We start from the raw sequence: 17,815 nt of genomic DNA, 5'->3' as shown, positions 1-17,815 counted from the left end.
TCTTTTTTTTGGTAAGAGTTATTAGTGGTTTTCACTAATCAAATGATTTATAGTTTTCCTTATAAAATAACATTATTCTTTTGGGTATAAATATTCTGGCTTGACCCAAAGCTACAAGTCTGCCCAACTGATGTTTCTTGATTTGTTCTTGAGATTTTTATTCTTAATTTTGTCATGCACATCACCCGCTCCGCTGACATTTCTGAGCCTTTCGATTCTTATAAATAGAAGACTGGCGGGGAAGTATGTGTTATTAATAGCACACATGAAATAAAAATCTTTGATTCCAGGGTGAAGAGTGGCATCGTTGTTTCATCCCGATTGACCTGCAATTATCACTTCAAATCAAACCTCTATTGGCGAGCCCCAGAATTACGTCCAATGGAGAAATAGCCCATATAGAAATTAGGTTTGTTCTCGGATCCAAATGAAAGCTATAATAAATCGCTTTTATCCAACTGTTTTTTGCCCTTTTCTTTCTTTATCTTGAACTTTCGATAAATAAACCCATCCCATGCTACCATCAGCCCAAAACTAAGAAGGTAGGTTTCTCACAAGAGGCCCTATTCCTTTCACGAAAACGACACCGCTTGCTCTTCCATTGAAGAAGAAAATCTCCCGCCCAAAGAAAACACACACAGAAGATAAATCTGTTAACTTAAAGCGCTTCTAATAGAACAAGCTCACCATCCTCCAATAATAAAAGTACATAAAACTAACTGCCTTGGTCTTCTCTTCTCCTTCTCCTTCTCCTTCTCCGTCTCTGTCTCTAACATTACAGAGGTAAAAGAGACTTTCACAGTAGACATGAGCGAGAATGAGAATCACGTGCAAACCACGCGCTCATCAACAACATCATCATCATCCAGGAAACGGGCCCCAAAGACTCACCACCCTCTGCCACCCTCCAAGAAGAAGCGAGTCCCATTGGGTGAACTCACAAACTCTCTCCACATCACCAACAACTCGGATTGCAATATCAGCGAGTCTAAGTATGCAGCCAAAGCGGATGACTTGCCACAACCAAGTACTGAGTCAAGTCGAGACTCGGATTTCGAGACCACCCCGAAGATTGAATGTGAAGTGAAAGAGGGGAATCATAACGATTTAGAAAAGTTTCCGAGCGCTGAGTCCATTAAAAAATCAGGGTTAAGGAGGTGTTCTCACGCTTCCTCTATCTATCGATATCTTCACTCCTTGGAGGTATTAGTAATTAATTAATTAATTAATAGCATGCTGTTCTTTTCTTAATTGATTTCTGGGTTTTGAATTTGGTGGTGTCGTTTTCCTTCATTTTAATGAGAAACCAATGAAACAAGAACCTTGGATTTAACCAGTAAGAGAAATAAGGTTTATGCCTTCGATCAGGAAATTTTTTTGATGTTGTCGCACCCCCTCTCCGTACAACATAAGTACTCCTGCTTGTTTGGGTTCATTTTGGTTTTGCGTTCAATGATTTTGACTGTTTTGACTGGTAAGATGATTGAAAACAAGAGAAAAAAAAGAAATTTTGGTCTCTTGCCTCTGGATTTGGAGGATGCGTTTCCTATTTTACTGACATGTAAATTTGGTATGTGTCAAGTTGGAGTACTTTTTTCATAGATTTAGTAAATCAATTCTACCATAGGGGATCACTGCTTTTTTACATAGGCTGGGTCCAAGTGACAATTTTTTCATATGTTGGGTTTATGTGGTTTCTAATTTCGGTGATTTAGTTTGGATTTGTTCATTACGTATCTGGGCTCCTTTTTGTTTTCTCACTAAATGAATTGAGTATCTTACTTTTATAACATAGTTGGAAACTACAAAATTGAAAAATAATGATTGGTTATTCAGATGGAGGGCAATAGAAGGTGCTTGTCAAATTACATGCGGGAGGTGCAGAATGATGTATCAGGCAATATGCGGGAAATTCTAGTGGATTGGTTAGTGGAAGTTGCTGAAGAATACAGACTTGTCTCAGACACCCTTTATCTCACTGTATCGTATATCGATAGGTTTCTATCTTCACAGGCTTTGAGAAGGAACAATCTACAGCTTCTTGGTGTTTCTTGCATGCTTATTGCCTCGTAAAAAGACGACTCTCTATATTGTTGTTCTGTTTTCTGTTAGTTATTCATTGCTGTTCCACCTTTGTAATGCTAATTGCTAATGCTTTGATGACGCAGGAAGTATGAAGAGATTAGTCCTCCACATGTCGATAGCTTCTGCCACATAACAGACAACACTTACACCAAGGATCAGGTGTGTCTCTCTATAACATTAAGGGAAATAAATTAAACTGAAATTGAACTTGTTGAGTAACTGAAACAAATTAAACTGAAATTGAACTTGTTAAGTAACTGAACTAGTTGTATTATGTATTCAAATTTTTCATGTTTTAAGAATTGCTTGATGCGAACTTCAATTATTTTATTTTTCATCAATTTTTGGCAGCTAAACTCAGCACTTCGGTTTCATGTTTTTGGTTTAGTATTTAATTTGGGTAAATGTGCAGGTACTTGATATGGAGAAACAAGTACTTAAATCATTGAACTATGAAATGGGTGCTCCTACAACAATAAATTTTCTCAGGCAAGTTTTTTTTTCTTTTAAAGGCTGGCAGTAGGTTGTTGCATTTAATGAATTCTTTTTCCTTGTCCCATGTATGATTCCTGCCTGATAGCCAGTCCCACTAACAACACATCATTTTGGATATGCAGAATCTTGCTGAAAGCTGCTCAAGAGAATTGCGAAGTAGGCTATCCTATTTATGCTGTGTTCAGAATGTTTTTTTGCTTGTTCTCCTTTTTCTTTCACCTTTAACTAATTCTTACTTGTCGAAAATCTTCTTTTCAGTCTTCTGATTTGCAATTCGAGCCCTTGAGTTGTTATCTGGCAGAGCTAAGTTTGTTAGAATATCGGTGCATGCGCTTCTTACCATCAATGATTGCTGCGTCAGCTGTTTTCCTTTCAAGTTTCACGATCCAGCCACAGATGCATCCTTGGGTAAAAAATATAATTTCCTTGGAATATTCAAGTTTCTGAATATTTCATTATGCCTGAGAATTTTAATTGTAGACTTGAGCTAGAATTGCAATTCTCAGCTTTGGAGAGACATTGATATTTGGAAATATCCTTAATAGTGTAAAGAACACGGGCAGCCAATCCTAAATTCGTTGGTTTGTGATTTTGTAATAGCATTTACAAACTCATTATGAGAAAAGATTATGAATATTCAGAACTGGAAGTGGCTCGGGCTGATCGCAACAGGCAGAAGTGAATAATTTCCTGGATATTGAGAGATAGATGATAAAATCAGGAAATCTTGAATTTTAGTCCTACTTTAAGATTGCTGCATCATTTGCAAATGTTTTCTTTCTAATTATTTTTTTGTGTCTCTTCAGAGTATGGCATTGCAGCGTCACTCAGGTTACAGACCATCTGACCTTAAGGAATGTGTTCTTGCTATTCATGACATTCAATTAAATAGAAAAGGAAGCTCTTCGCGAGCAGTGAGAGATAAATACACACAGAACAAGGTATTCCAGTTTACAGTATCTGCATTTGTTTCTGATCTCATGTGCTTACCTTCCAAAGAAACTGGTTTGAGAAATGGCTATATGATTCATTGGATTCCCGCTATTTTTCTGTTGATTGCACAACTATGGCTTATAACATTTAGGTCATGGGGTTGCAGCTAATAAATATTAATATGGTGATATTCCTTCCTTCTCTTCTGTTTTCCTTGGGACAGTTTAAGCATGTGGCAACTTTATCTCCTCCCTCAGAAGTCCCTGGGTGTTACTTTGCGGCCATCAATGAGCTATGCTCTGTGAGATTCTCAAGAATGCGTTGAGGTAGTGTTGTTTTCATACAGCAGATTTTACAGCATTATTTTCTTTTGATGTCCTTGCTCAATTGGATGGTGGTACTAGTCAACTTCTTGTTGATAGCTGGTGGTTTAAATTGGAGGTGCTTCTTCAAGACTATGGCATTATAAACTGGTAACGTTTAGCTTCGTATACCCTGGCGGCCAGCCATTAGTATGGCAGGCTTTTATGGTTGGAGTTCAAAGTAAACTCTGAATTTGCAAATAACACTGTACATCATGTTAGCTTTAGGAACATAATATGCCTTGCCTAATGTTTCTCGACTCCGAAACATTGAAAATCCCTATGGTTTTGATCCCAGGTAAAAGGTTACATTTTCAGTCTCTTCTAGTTTCTACCTCTCAAGAGTTTTGCTCCCAAGTAAGAAATCTTTTGATGCTAAAAACGAGGGTAGAAAATCTGGAAGAAAATACTTATGTTTCAATCTAAATGCTGTTCAGGGGTTCAGTTGAAGGAATCTTTGTAGAATTAATTATGGGCAACATGGGAGCTTAGTGCTATTATTTGACAGGTTACCTCATGGCCAAAAAATGAAAAATATAGGTAGAGGAGGTAAGTAGAGCTTAAAACGGTTAGTGTTCTTGCACTAAAATGCAAACACGTAGTCCTCTTGTAATTTGAAAGGTTGATACTTTATACATCTCTTAGCACTTAGCACAATGATTAAATTTAAAACGAAAAGCATATTAAGAAAAACTAATCTTCTGAAACACAGATCGGCATTTTACATTATATATATATATATGTATTTATTTATTTATTTATATATAAAAGAAAGGTTTGTTTGTGATTGGAAAATAAATGGTATTCTAAAGATTTGAAGCATCTTGATATTCGAACACCCCCAAGAAAAGAGGCACATTAATTGTTGTTGTGATGTAAGAAATTCATATTCCATCTAAAATATCTTGTAACTATGCTGGTTACAGATAATGCAATACAACTTCCGGGTCTTGGGAAACAAAAAAAAAACATGGTTTAAAAGAAAAGGGAATGTTTTTATTTTTATTTGATAACAATGTTGAATAAATAATTTAGAACCCGTTGTCATCCCGCATGTGAATTTAAAAGGGACCGCTAGAGAATAATTTCTCATAAATGTAAGTGTGGATGAACTTCTAAAGAATTTAACCTCCATTTACAGAGAAAAAATTCAAAGGATAAGACTAAAGATACTTTTTTTTATTTATTTTACTTAGATTCTTTACCAAATGACAAGGCATTATATAAATGATGTTTTATTAGTTATTAAGTTTTATAATTAATAAATACTAAGAAAAAAAATTTATTAACTACGTATAAACAATGAACCTACTGTTTAGCTTTTTTAATAAAAAAATAACTTTCTTTTAAATATATCATTTTAGAGTTTAATTATATAAAATTAAACTCTAAATTAAAACATTAAGAAAATATACATTTCATTTTAAATTTATGAGAATTTTTTAGTTTCATTTAAAAAAGAATGGTTGATGTCGAGAAATGAACTTTAAAAAAATGACGGTGACTTTGTTTTTTAAAAAAAAAAACTCTGACTTGTTCGACCATTTAGGAAGGTGTGCTCCATCAAATTGTTTTTTTTTTTTAATTTTTTTAATGAATATTAAATTATTTTTTATTTTTTTATTATATAATTAAAATTTTAAAAATATTATTGAACCATTAAAATTCACAATCCAAGTCATATGTTTAATAATTTAATGAGTTTGAATTGATATAATATATTATCATTTTAATATTATAAAAAAACTTTAATTTTTATTTTTAAAAGCCAAATTTCTTTTTAATGATCATTTAAATTACTTTTAAATTTACATATTTGGTTTTATTTTTCATGTTATTTTTTATTTTTTATTTTAAAATTTGTTAAATTAATTGGATCATATCATCACAATTCCTAAATAATTTAATTGAAAATCAAAACTTGACAAGGATTAGAGTGGAGTATTTTATGTTTAACTTAATAGGTTAATTTAATAATGATATCAAAGAATTTTTTATAATTTGAATAAAGTTTTATGTTTTATTTTTTTAATCTAGGAAAGTAATAAATTATTTCATTAAATGTAATAAAAATCATATTTAATGATTTTAAATTTTTTATTTAAAATAGATGCCATGTCATTTACCATGTAAAACCTAGTGAAAAAAATTCAATAATCTTACCACTATCGAGGTAAAATGCTTTTATTTTTCTTAGAAAGCAAATTTTAAGAGATTAAATATCAATCAACCATTAAATGTTTTTGCTTATTTTCGGTACATTTTACCATGTCGCTTGGTGTTCGAACTTCGAAGTCGATTAACTATAGAATTAGGTTAAAAATGAGAATGAAAAAGAGTAACTATAAAAATTGCCCTTCTATTCTTAACAATCTATTACTAAATTGGATCTGCTTTTTCGGCCCAACCCGAACCCGTCAAATCTCGTACCCGGAATGCCTAATAAAATCGCGATGCTCATGGTTAAGAGTTAAGACCCGAAAAGGCCAGAGAGAAGCAGAAAAACTGCCACACCGACCGAATCCGTAATAAAAAATCCATCGCGATGGATGTGGAAGTCGATGACAAAGACCTAAAAGCCGCTGGCGCCGAGATTTTAACCGATGGCCGTCATGGACTCCGCATCCATGGCTGGGAAATCGTATCTTGCAACGGCGCCATTCTCAAGTCCTCCTCTCTGATCACGTACTCTCCCTCTCTTTCTAAATAAGTTTCAAATCTGCACCCAATTGAAGTGTCTCATGCCAATCTGAGTACAAATGGTTAATTTTAGAGTTTTTGATGGTTGATGCGATTGCCGCAGATGGGAAGACAAGCTAAAAACTTCTCATTTACCAGAGATGGTTTTTGGAGAAAGTTGTTTAGAACTTAAACATGCGACTAGTGGTACCAAAATTCATTTCAATGCGTTTGATGCCCTAACTGGCTGGAAACAAGAGGCTTTACCTCCGGTCGAAGTCCCTGCTGCTGCACAATGGAAATCTAGAAGGTAATTTTAAGTATTTGTTTGAATTTAATTGCATCAATATATGGCATCCAGAAGCTCATTGTGTTAATAGACATTCAATTGTTTCAATTTTTGATATAGTAACGTGTAGGAGCATGAGGCAAGAGAGATTGTTTTTAGCTTGTGCTAACACTTGGTGTGAATTCAACTTACAGCAAACCATTCCAGCAGGTGATATTGGATTATGATTATACATTCACGACGCCTTATTGTGGTAGTGAAACAATGGAATTGGATATAGAGAAGGTCTGTTCTGTCACTTAACAAACCTTTTGTTGTGTTTGTGGTTGGCAGAGAATAAAGTGAAGACTTGTTGCTATAGGATGTTTTATGTTGGAGGTTAAAGTCATGTTCTAAGTAGGCGGACTTAATGGATTAATTCATGTCCTCCTTGTTGAGAATTTTTACGTTAGCACTTTCTAGTTTAATGTTGGATTTTCTGTTTTTCTTTTCTTTGTTATTTCATCTTTCTTCTTGCCATTTTTTCCCCTTCAAAACGTTAACAACTTCAAAAGAGGTCCTGATTATAACTTTTTTTTAGTTAGGTTATTTGGGTTTACTGTGAAGGCTATGACATGACTTGGATTTTTTTTTAAAAAATTTATGTTAACCATGGCTGAGATTGACCATTGATGAATCAAAAACATAAGCTGGCTCAAATATAGTGTAATTAAGCTTTTGTTAAATATATAAAAAAATGACTGTTCTCTTTCTCGTGTCATTTGGTTTTGTGTAAGAACACGTTGCAAATCATATCCTTGGTTTTGTGATCAGAAAGACAGCGGGGGAATTTTGGAGGCTAGCTGCAGCCCCTGTTGGGAAGACTGTGAAGAGCAAATTGATGTGGTTGCACTTGCTTCAAAAGAGCCTATTCTTTTCTATGATGAGGTTGACTCCTTGTGTAACACTAAGAGCATAAATTCATGAAATTTGAAATTCATTCTCTTCCTGGTATTTATGGGTGTCATGATTAAATAATCTGTTTAATTCCACAGGTAGTCTTGTATGAAGATGAACTGGCTGATAATGGGGTGTCACTTTTAACTGTAAAAGTGGTAAATACTGAAACTTTTACTAGTTGTTCTAAGTACTGATACGATATGCTGCCTGATAATCAGTTTCCAAAGAATTGATTATCTCCTCTTTGAGTTTTGTAGAGAGTCATGCCAAGTTGCTGGTTTCTTCTTTTGCAATTCTGGGTGAGTTAATCATCATTATTTTTTACTCAATTTGCACATCCATTTCAGTAAAACTGCTCCATTTCTTTCTTTGTACATGTGTGCATGTATCAATGCTTGGTATAAAGAAGCTTTAAACATTTTCCTTTCCTGAAAAGGGACATTTTTTCTTCACTTTTATATTGTTTCACTAAATTTCTCTTGTCGACCTCCTCTGTTACAGCTTAGAGTTGATGGGGTGCTAATGAGATTAAGGGACACTCGTATGCATTGTGCTTTTAGTGAAAGTGCAAATCCTATTGTTCTTCGAGAAAGCTGCTGGAGAGAAGCCACCTTTGAAGCTCTGGCTGCTGTAACCTCTTTCTCCCTCCCCTTCCCTCTCCCTTCCTCTCCCTATCTACCCACCCACCCACCCACCCACAATAAAGAGCACATGCATGGCTAGATGTGTGTATGTGTGGTGGGTGTTTATTACCTTTATTTTCCTGGTCTCTACTTTTTCAGAAGCTGTAAAGATAGTTTTTTCTGGGAGTGTTATCATAGGAACGATCATCTAGTTATTTCTAAAAAATAGCAGTAGTGCAAACAGCTTTCAAAATTGTGTGTAAAAGAGGAGCGAGGAGCAAAAGGAAAAGCCAATCTGGATAGAAAGATAGAAGTACAGAATTTTTCCTAGAGGATGAACAGAATAAGCAGTCCAGCATGTCCTGGGAAAGTCTAGGCATAGGACGTGCTGCTGTTTAAAATACATGTTTCTGTCATTTACACATCTTTGAATCTGCTAATTTCTGCACTTTGTCCTATTAGTATGACTGCAGAAGTTCTCAAATAAGTTGGTTCTATGTGGAAGTGTGTGGCCTGTACATGTTTCATTGCATTGATATAAATGTCACAGTATTATCACTGTAAATTCATAATGTTTTAATATGCATCCACTTAGGCTGTTTAAATCGGGTAATCATTTTTTATGTCTTCCTGATCTCGAATGGGTATCTATTTTTTTCTCTTTCTCTGTAGGCAAGTAATGCTTTTCTTAGATATATTTCTAAGTGTAGTACAGTCTACTTGTGTAACAGGAGTTCTCCAATTTTTATGCATCACTTTCTGTTATGTTATTTTGCAGAAAGGATATCCTACAGATTCTGCTTCATATAGTGATCCAAGCATCATCAGCCAAAGGCTTCCCGTCATCGTACACAAGACTCAAAAGCTTAAGGTCCACTGTAATTTTTGAGGCTGTAAATTGTCTTTGTGCATGAAGATTTGAATTGCTTACAATGTTGAGGCCATATAGAAATGAAGTCTTTTCACGTGGATTGTGGATTTTATTTGCTTATTAGACTGTAAACTATTTTATGATTTTATTTGTGGAAAGAGAAAAAGGAAACGATATTCAATGGATGAACAAAGATATTAGTTTAAGATATTCTGTTTTCATGTTTGTGAAAATTGTTTCTACATCGGATGAGAATGGGATGCAGAAACTAATAGGAAAACATGCACATGACATTGTAACTAGGACAAACTGAGATGCATAAGCACCACTAGAGCATATGAGCTATATTTAGAGTGTAGAAAGGAAGCAGAATGAGAAGGAAAGAAAAGCTCTTGGAGTGCTGTATTAACTGAAATACATTACCACAGTTAAGAAAATGAAGTGTAAGAAGTGCTCAGATGACAAGGGAATAGGAAAGCAAGGAGTTAACAGAACTCTTTGCAAGGGATAAAGAAACCTACCCATCATCAATGATAGATAATGATCTCCTGATTGACATTTTCATTTGGTGTTTCCTGACCATGTTCATGGAGACATCAAGTTAGTTGGGAGGATTGACAGCGTCAAATGATTTACATCTATAAACTATAAAGTAATGGGTGGTTTTGGAGAAACACGCACATGAGCGAGTATAATTAACTGAGCATGTTGGGATGGGATATGCAAACAAAACAATCCAGGACCGGAAGATGGGTTGTTTGAGATTGTGGAAGTGTTTGAGGTTTAATGTGTTTTTTTTTTTAGAAATGTATTAAAATAATATTTTTTATTTTTTTAAAATTATTTTTGAGATTACATAAAATGATTTGAAAATATATAAAAATATTTTTAACAAAAATAACAATAATCCAAGTTTAAGAAAACACGGTTTGAACAGTTTTCTAAACGAAATGTATTATGTTATATCAGAGAAATTGATACAAGTGCAAAATGCTTCTGCAAGAAGATAAGGGTCATAAAGGACATGGACCGAGGCAGGAATAATAGAAGAACTACCCTATTAGATCAATTATTTTTTTCCAACTAGGAGATGATAAATCAATTCGGAGACAGTCTAGGCTAGTTTCTCCCTTTGCTTCTCGGGTAGTCAACTTCCACGGACAAGGGTACTGTGATTGCCCGAAAAGAGATTGATCACAAAAACTCAGTTGCCTCGTGATTTGCCATGGTTAAGCCCTTTTAAATTAAATGACAAATTCCACTATACAGATGATAGGCCAGCGCAAGGCCGGCAGTAATATCGACGGAGATTAGGATCATCTTGGATGAATGAAAGAAGAAATGGTAGGAATTCTCATAACTGAAGCAAATCAAATCCATTTTCAGATAAATAGGATAAAAAAACAAAACTATAGTAGATAGGAAAGACCCGGAGATTCTATGGAATATGGCGAAGCTGGGGCTCTTTGAATAGGAAGATGAGGAGATAATAGTCCAAGGATATGCATGATACTGGGTTGATTTCAAGACTTCTAGTGACGTATTGAAAGAATTCAAGATTTTAGCATAGAAAACTTTGACTTTTATTGGTTCTTTGCCAAAGAAAAGCATGAGAAAAGATGCTAAAACAAAAGAGGAAAGGAAGGCACATGGAAGGCGTCCCAGGGAGCTTTTGAGCTGCCCGATAAGACCTTCGAAGCCGGTACCATAAGGAAAATTCGAACAACAATAACATCAGCCAAGCCTCAATCCGAAAGTAGTTGGGGTCAGCCATATGGATCCGTTTTGGCTATTGAGCGATCTTTGGACATATAAGCAAGAAATAAGGGCAATGTTAAAATGTAAAATGCCACTTGGAGAGCCATATCGGGAACAGAGAGAGCTAACACATGATCTCAAATGGTGTTAAACTGTTAATTGTTTTCCTTCCATTATAATCCTTCCCTTCTTGGCACTGTCTGGTTTGTGTTAGGGTGTTCCAACAACTATTTATAAGTCATATCTGCAAAAGAATAATTACCTGTGGTGTAAAATGGATAATTATTGCATAAAAAATAATTGCTCAAAAAACTTTTAATTGAATAAAAAAAAGGTCCAATGATGTCAAACAGCATAATCATTACGTGAAAGAGAGAATAATTACTGAAGGTGTAAAATGGTATAATTATTGCAAAAACAAACAAACAAACAAAATTATCATCACTCTAAAAAGAAATGTACAGTGGCTTGAAAATGGAGGTTGATAAGGATCTAAAGAACCCCTATATGTTAGGTGCCATATAAATATGGTTCCGGGCATTTATTTTTTCCAGAAATTGAACTAAAGGGGGGGATGGGGATTTCCCATGTTTCTTGGACATGACGAGCATACATGGTTGTAGGGCATTTTCCATGTTTCTTCTAGTTTGACCAAGCAGAATTGGCATGATTTTTAACATTTCAAAGGGTTGGTTGCCCACCTGTATTAGTTTCTGTATTAGATGGCACTTCAAAAACTGTTCCACGTGAAGAAAATTGGGAATCACAGCAGGGGGTTTGATTAGAGTCGGAGGTTCAAGTCAAGCTTGAGTGACTCCGATGATGTCTCTGGTAGCTGTGGATCCAAGCGAAAACTGCCTGGCCATGTCAAATCCGTTGTATCATCAAGTGCGAAGGGCATCCATGACATAACAAATCCTGGATTGGCTTCATTAAATCTCCCTCCAGTAGGAGTTCCATCTCTGGTTGGCTTGTGCACAACGGCATGGGGCCTGACCCCAAGTGATCTAGCCATTGGAGAATTGATAGGCAAGCCCATCATTGTCATCATCCTCTGGGAGTGGTATCTTCTGGCCGCACCTCTCTCTCTCTTGTGGGCGTTCTGATGACCCCCAAGTGCCTGAGAACTGAAGAACTTCCTTCTACAGAAATTACATGAGAAAACCTTGCTAGAAGTAGGTCTTGATTGCGAGTCATAATCTCCTGCTGTTGAGGGTGGATTTCCACCTAGTCTCAGATTCAGCCACTCTCCTGGATTGTTATCATTATAACCTTCATTGTTGTTGTGGTTGCCCACCATTTCATTTTCGTGCTTGCTGGTTTTTATTTCGATCGCTTCTTCCTGGAAGATCATATCTTCACGAATCTGAACTTCTAGGAAGTGTATGGAGGGAAAATGAGCAGGGAAGAGATGGAATGATTGTGGCAGGCTCGAAGGGTTAGATCGAAGCAGGGGAGGGGAAACAAATGGAGATAGATTTAACAATTTTGGAAATGAAGTTAAATTGGACGTTTTTTTATTTATTTATTTGGTCTCAATACAGCAACCCCACTAGCCCAATGCTCGGTGTTTCACGGGACAATGCTTATGTCATCTTTACTGTTGCCCTTGTCAAGCTTAGGATTCCCCACTTCCATCCATCTTTATCTTTTCCCTCCTCAAATCAAGCCAACTTTACATGGTTCTCTTTTGGATTAAGTAGAGAAACTTAAGGTTGACATTGGACATTAATCCCATCCGTGGTCAAGATCATAATCTCATGGTAAATCGATTCTGCCTCCAGTGCTCCTCATCCTCTCCTAAACAAATAAAACTGCTTCACTTCTCTGTCTTCAGTATAAATGCTCTTAGATGCTTGCTTTTTTTTTTTATTTCTTTTTTTTTTATAGATGATGCATGTATGGGTAGATCTACCCATCCTTATAGATAAATGTGAGAGCATGCACACGTGTGCATTCATCGAGTGATTTTGATCACGGTTGGATTACTTTGATGATAGCAAGCAAGCAAGCCATCCATCCACGCAGATAGGATCACACCGGCATATGATTCTTATTCACCATAACTTTCTGTTTCATTTTTTTTGCCTGTACATTTCTTCTCCAGTGTTTCTGGGGTAAACACTATAATGGTGGGCAAATTTCGAAACAGGCACATTTGTAGTGTTCAGTACTCTGTCATGTAAGTTGGTATGTTATGTGATGAAGACATTGAAAAGATGCATTTCCTATTCGGAGAGGAGAGTGAGTGATAAGCTTCAAAGCTCAATGGAAATATTAAATTCAATGGTGGTAGGGTTCCTTTGTTGTCTAATTGCCTTCTGATTTAATGTTGGTGGGGATGAATGGTGATGGCTCCAAGGAATTGCCATAATTTATAAGCGTAAAGAACTTTGTTAACTGAAATACAACAACAACAGCTACAATGATAAACTGTCATTAAATAAAGTGCTCGAGATTCTTAATAGCTAACTACTAAACAAACATAATAAAAAAAATATCAGTAATTTTTAACAATCAAAAAATAAAACATATCAATCAAATCAAAACATTAAAATTTTTGAAAATATTCCAAAAAACTAAGCATATATTTTGAAAACAACTATATACACCCCATGTACCTCTCCAAAAGAGAGATGAAATCAATGATATATATATATATAAAATAGTATAATAAAAAGATAAATGTCTCATTCAATCCTAGTTCAACTCCTATGAAAACCCTTTGGGTGTATTAATTTTAATAAATAAAAAATATTATTTTATATATTTTTAAATTAAAAATACTTTTAAAAATAATCGCCACAACAACATAAAAATTAATTTTAAAGTTTCATAATATATTTATTTTTTCTTAATAAAATAAATAACAACAACAACCACGATGATAAACTATTACCGTATACAACATAAATAATAATAATAAAAAGATATACAACAACTAAATAATCTAAAAGAACTTTTAAAATCATAATAACATACATAAAACCCAATTAACAAAACAACAACCAAGCTTTAAAAAAAATAAAGAATACAAATTAAAATTAAACAAAGCTAAAGAAATTGGAAGTACATACATATCAAACTTTATAAGCACAAAGAACTTTGTTAATGAAGTACAACAACAACAATAATGATAAATTATCATTATATAAAAAGTACAAAATTTTTAATAGCTAACTGCTAAACAAACATAGTAAAAAAAATATCAGTAATTCTTAACAATAAAAAAATAAAACATATCAATCAAATCAAGACATTAAAAATTTTGAAAATATCCCAAAAAACTAAGCATATATTTTGAAAATAACTATATACACCCCATGTACCTCTCCAAAAAAGAGATGAAATCAATGATATAAACAAAAAAAGTAGAATAAAAAGATGAATGTCCCTAGTTCAACTCCTATGAAAACCCTTTGAATTCAACAATTCAAAAAGAAATTAGAAAACAAATGAAACCATAATAGATAAAAACAAATTTATCTCACAGCAACCAAACTAAAAAAGCTAATCAATAAAGCATAGAAATCTCAACAAATTTCTCTCTAAATCAAACATACATCTAATCCTAGATTACCAGAACAATACTTTCACAATCATCACCAAGCAACAATGCCTAATCCTACAACACTTAACAAAGAAAAAATCTGAAAGGTTCACCAAGCATCCATTTACCAGCTCAACAATCACCAAGCAACCGGGTGCATTAGTGGTAAGGTGTGCATTTAATGTCTAATTTTGTAACACTCAACAAATCAAAAATCCTAAAGGCCCAGCAAGTATCCATTGACCGGCCACAAACCAACAACCTAAGCCAAGCCAAAACCTAATAAACTCACCAGTTTAATGAAACCAGACTGTGCTTTTTTTGGACAAAGCCACCAGCGCACCAAGAAAAAAGCTCTAAGATGTTGACTTCAATCAAGAAGTAACAACCAAGAAACCTGCATTGCGGGTCAAAAAAAAAAACATGAAGCAGATCTTTAAAAAGCCTCACATCATGCAAAAAAACCACAAAAAAAAAGATTTTCAGTGCGAAAAATACTACTGCAATTTATAATGTTCTAACTCAAAGGGACTTTAGTGAGGCCTTTTAATTTTTTTTCTAATTTTCAATTCTTTTGTTACATCATACAAGGCATTTGGTACTTAGATGCCATGAAGGATATTTCATTGCCCTCTCCCTCCCTCCCTCCCTCTCTCTCTCTCTCTCTCTCTCTCACGCTGACAAGCGTGGCATGCATGAGAGAGGATAGAGACCTACAGGAATAAATTAAGGACAAGAATTTGTGCCGTTGGCACTTAGAATGTCTCGGCTTTAGATTGAGGAGAGTCATGAGTTGTTTCCCAAACTTCTTGGATATCGAGCATTTGAAAAGAGGGAGTTTTTTTTTCGTCTATGAAGGTTGCAACTTGATTTTTTCTTGTAGCATATATCATGGTGCTGAATACTGTATTAATCCCTTCATACATGATTACATATTCGATTAAGATCATGAGGATGTAGGCTTGAAAAGTCGGGGAAGAAAATTTTGAAGTTAGGCTTTTAGTTTGATGTATTAACGTACTGCTCTAGTCAACTTTCTATCATTCTCAGTCGGCGTTATCTCCGACGCGATCCTAACGAATGCTCAAAATTCTTAAGTTATTCATTTTTTTAAATTCCTCATCCAATTCAATTTGTATATTACAAGGGATAATACTTTTGGAGTCTTTTTAACTCTCTTTTTTTTTGTGAATTTTTATCTAGTCTTTCAGGTTTAATTCTCATTCGATGTTGTCATGTCAGTGGTAAGAAGGGTTTGGGACTTTACTAGTTTCGTCTGCACGCCTCACCTGTGATATGCTGCCTCGCTCGATATTGAGGTCAAAGTTGTGGCAAAAAACAACAATAGGGTGGTAGGAAGTAGTGGGATTCACAGTTGCCCGTGGACCCTCGAAATCCAGTTTGATATGGAAGCACTGTATTATTTCGTATTTTCTTTCCTTGAGATGAAATTTGTGGGATATAATTAAGCAGCATGCCAGCATCAGTTGGTGACACATCCATCACATTGGCTAATTGGAAAGCACCTGGAAATGGTTGAAAGGGACTACAACAATATGTCTGGTCATAAGAAGATAGATACAAAATGGTTTTAATCAATGTACCGCTGTAGTGCTTCGAAAAAATGGAATAAGAATAATGGTGATGCAAAGTGGCCTGTCCATCTCTTGTGGATTGAATTAGGTTTTGCGAAATTTGGCTCCACGTTGGTTTCTCTTGTGCCAAAAACTAAACTCGATCGGAGGTGGAAAAAGATGAGACACAAGAATCTCCGAAGTTAAAAGTTCTGCCTGGCTACTTTTGTGTGTCTCATCCGAAAAATTGTGATACGAGTTCTTTTCATTTCATGCACTGTCGGTGAAAAAAGACAGCACTTTTTTTATGTAATTGGGATAATGATAGGAGTCATCACTATACATGGGCCAGAAGTAAGCCTTCCACTTGTAACATAAAATGCCAAGCACTTGATGTTCATTTGTGACTTGCCTTTTCCTGGGATCAGTTCTCCACAAATAGTCATGCACAATATGGACTTTTAACAAGTTGCATGTGGCCCCGAATGCTTCCTTTTAACGAATATCGACTCAATTACTTTCATTTAGCCAATGGTCAGCTGCAGAATGGCGCAAGCTTGCTCTACAAAGAGACATGGAAAACGAAGTGGAGTTATTGAACTATTGAAGAACTTATTCAGTAGTTCCTTTGTTGCACAGGATGGATTCAGAGCTTCCTCGCTAACTTTCGGATTCGTCGAAACTTCTAGACTTCCCTCAGCGAGGCCATAGAATCGAATGAGTTGGGCTATATTGTTGCACCCCAGCAATATATTTGATGAACGGAGGAGATGGACATGGGAAGACTGCCTTGTGAGACCATATTCCATATGTGCACTATCCACCAAACACCATTACAAGTGAGTTGTGTTTTCCTATCCTATTCATTATATATCATGTATCAAAAGCTACCGATAGCTCTAAGTAATACCTGTAAGGAGCTGGCACGCATTTGAGTTCACCGGAATTAAGTGATACCTGTAAGGAGCTGGCACGCATTTGAATTCAAGATAGTTCAGCATCCAGAACAACATTTTTCACAATAAACTTTAACGTTTGTTTTGAAGTAGCACCTTCTAAGATTCTCATTAATGACAATGACATTAAAGCCAAACGTGGGGCCTGGGTTTATTGGATGTACACTGTTGCACGGGTAACACCACCAATTACTCCAGGTTAGAATTTGATGCTCCATTAACGTCTATATGGAGTGGATATGGTGCACAAGCTGAGGAACAGCCCCTCGTGCTGTTTCATATACCATAACTAGTATGAGACACTAATCAGTTGTGGACATCCCATGTGCTTACAAGGAGTTCCTCCACAGAATGTCAAAAGTCAAACAGAAATCAGATGCCGCATCATTTAATGCTACTTGACAGTATTTTGCTCGTCACAGCCAGTAACTTCTGGAAAATACACTCTTCTCCTTGAAGGACAATCCAATCCAGTCATTGCTTCCTGCAAAATCTCACCAAGAACCCACTAATTACCATTCAAGTTAAAGAAACTGATGAGGTGTTAAAATTAGGAATATTTATATGAGAAGTTTTTTTAGTGGTTGAATCATGATTCGGTTGCATGTCTTTGTACACAGTTGTTTTCTCTGATGTTAAGGTAATTTTTTTGATAAATGTTTATGGATACCTGCAAAAAAAATTTTAAAAAAAATATTTAA

General features: G+C 35.2%; 3 protein-coding genes across 8 annotated transcripts; 2 read left to right on the top strand and 1 right to left on the bottom strand.

Moving 5' to 3' along the window:
* The first annotated feature begins 449 nt into the window (after positions 1–449).
* Positions 450–4,196, top strand: LOC105108701 (G2/mitotic-specific cyclin C13-1-like). 3 transcript variants are annotated; one of them, XM_011003132.1, is made up of 8 exons: positions 450–1,203; positions 1,837–1,925; positions 2,169–2,244; positions 2,498–2,574; positions 2,703–2,736; positions 2,839–2,988; positions 3,387–3,521; positions 3,737–4,196. In XM_011003132.1, the coding sequence occupies exons 1-8, from the start codon at positions 808–810 to the stop codon at positions 3,836–3,838; spliced, it is 1,059 nt and encodes a 352-aa protein (XP_011001434.1). In that variant the 5' UTR covers positions 450–807; the 3' UTR covers positions 3,839–4,196. The 3 variants fall into 3 exon arrangements, with proteins under 3 accessions (XP_011001434.1, XP_011001425.1, XP_011001416.1); XM_011003123.1 differs by having other exon boundaries at positions 1,837–1,997; XM_011003114.1 differs by having other exon boundaries at positions 452–1,203; positions 1,837–2,069.
* Positions 4,197–6,343: 2,147 nt separating this feature from the next.
* Positions 6,344–9,486, top strand: LOC105108717 (TIP41-like protein). 2 transcript variants are annotated; one of them, XM_011003144.1, is made up of 8 exons: positions 6,344–6,560; positions 6,679–6,864; positions 7,038–7,128; positions 7,657–7,770; positions 7,878–7,937; positions 8,040–8,081; positions 8,284–8,412; positions 9,184–9,486. In XM_011003144.1, the coding sequence occupies exons 1-8, from the start codon at positions 6,421–6,423 to the stop codon at positions 9,292–9,294; spliced, it is 873 nt and encodes a 290-aa protein (XP_011001446.1). In that variant the 5' UTR covers positions 6,344–6,420; the 3' UTR covers positions 9,295–9,486. The 2 variants fall into 2 exon arrangements, with proteins under 2 accessions (XP_011001446.1, XP_011001451.1); XM_011003149.1 differs by lacking the exon at positions 8,040–8,081.
* Positions 9,487–10,788: 1,302 nt separating this feature from the next.
* On the bottom strand, positions 10,789–12,869 carry LOC105108734 (zinc finger protein 4-like). Of its 3 annotated transcripts, none has more exons than XR_839113.1 (2): positions 11,736–12,869; positions 10,789–11,278 (listed from the first exon to the last, which is right to left on the bottom strand). XR_839113.1 is itself a non-coding variant. In XM_011003163.1 (1 exon), exon 1 carries the CDS (start codon positions 12,386–12,388, stop codon positions 11,816–11,818), a length of 573 nt encoding a protein of 190 aa, XP_011001465.1. In that variant the 5' UTR covers positions 12,389–12,868; the 3' UTR covers positions 11,416–11,815. The 3 variants fall into 3 exon arrangements, 1 of the variants encoding a protein (XP_011001465.1); XR_839116.1 differs by lacking the exon at positions 10,789–11,278 and adding an exon at positions 11,282–11,296; XM_011003163.1 differs by lacking the exon at positions 10,789–11,278 and having other exon boundaries at positions 11,416–12,868.
* Positions 12,870–17,815: the final 4,946 nt, after the last annotated feature.

The sequence above is a fragment of the Populus euphratica genome, unplaced genomic scaffold, assembly GCF_000495115.2.
Source record: "Populus euphratica unplaced genomic scaffold, PopEup_1.0 scaffold3.1, whole genome shotgun sequence".
Taxonomy (NCBI): domain Eukaryota; kingdom Viridiplantae; phylum Streptophyta; class Magnoliopsida; order Malpighiales; family Salicaceae; genus Populus; species Populus euphratica.
This window is presented reverse-complemented; position numbering and strand designations above follow the sequence as displayed.

Coding starts and splice junctions, on each gene's coding strand:
- LOC105108701 (XM_011003114.1), top strand. CDS start 808: ATGAGCGAGAATGAGAATCACGTGCAAACCACGCGCTCATCAACAACA. Junction 2,070..2,168: donor TCTTGCATGCTTATTGCCTC/GTAAAAAGACGA, acceptor TTGATGACGCAG/GAAGTATGAAGAGATTAGTC. Junction 2,245..2,497: donor ACACTTACACCAAGGATCAG/GTGTGTCTCTCT, acceptor GTAAATGTGCAG/GTACTTGATATGGAGAAACA.
- LOC105108717 (XM_011003144.1), top strand. CDS start 6,421: ATGGATGTGGAAGTCGATGACAAAGACCTAAAAGCCGCTGGCGCCGAG. Junction 6,561..6,678: donor AAGTCCTCCTCTCTGATCAC/GTACTCTCCCTC, acceptor CGATTGCCGCAG/ATGGGAAGACAAGCTAAAAA. Junction 8,413..9,183: donor CCTTTGAAGCTCTGGCTGCT/GTAACCTCTTTC, acceptor GTTATTTTGCAG/AAAGGATATCCTACAGATTC.
- LOC105108734 (XM_011003163.1), bottom strand. CDS start 12,388: ATGATCTTCCAGGAAGAAGCGATCGAAATAAAAACCAGCAAGCACGAA.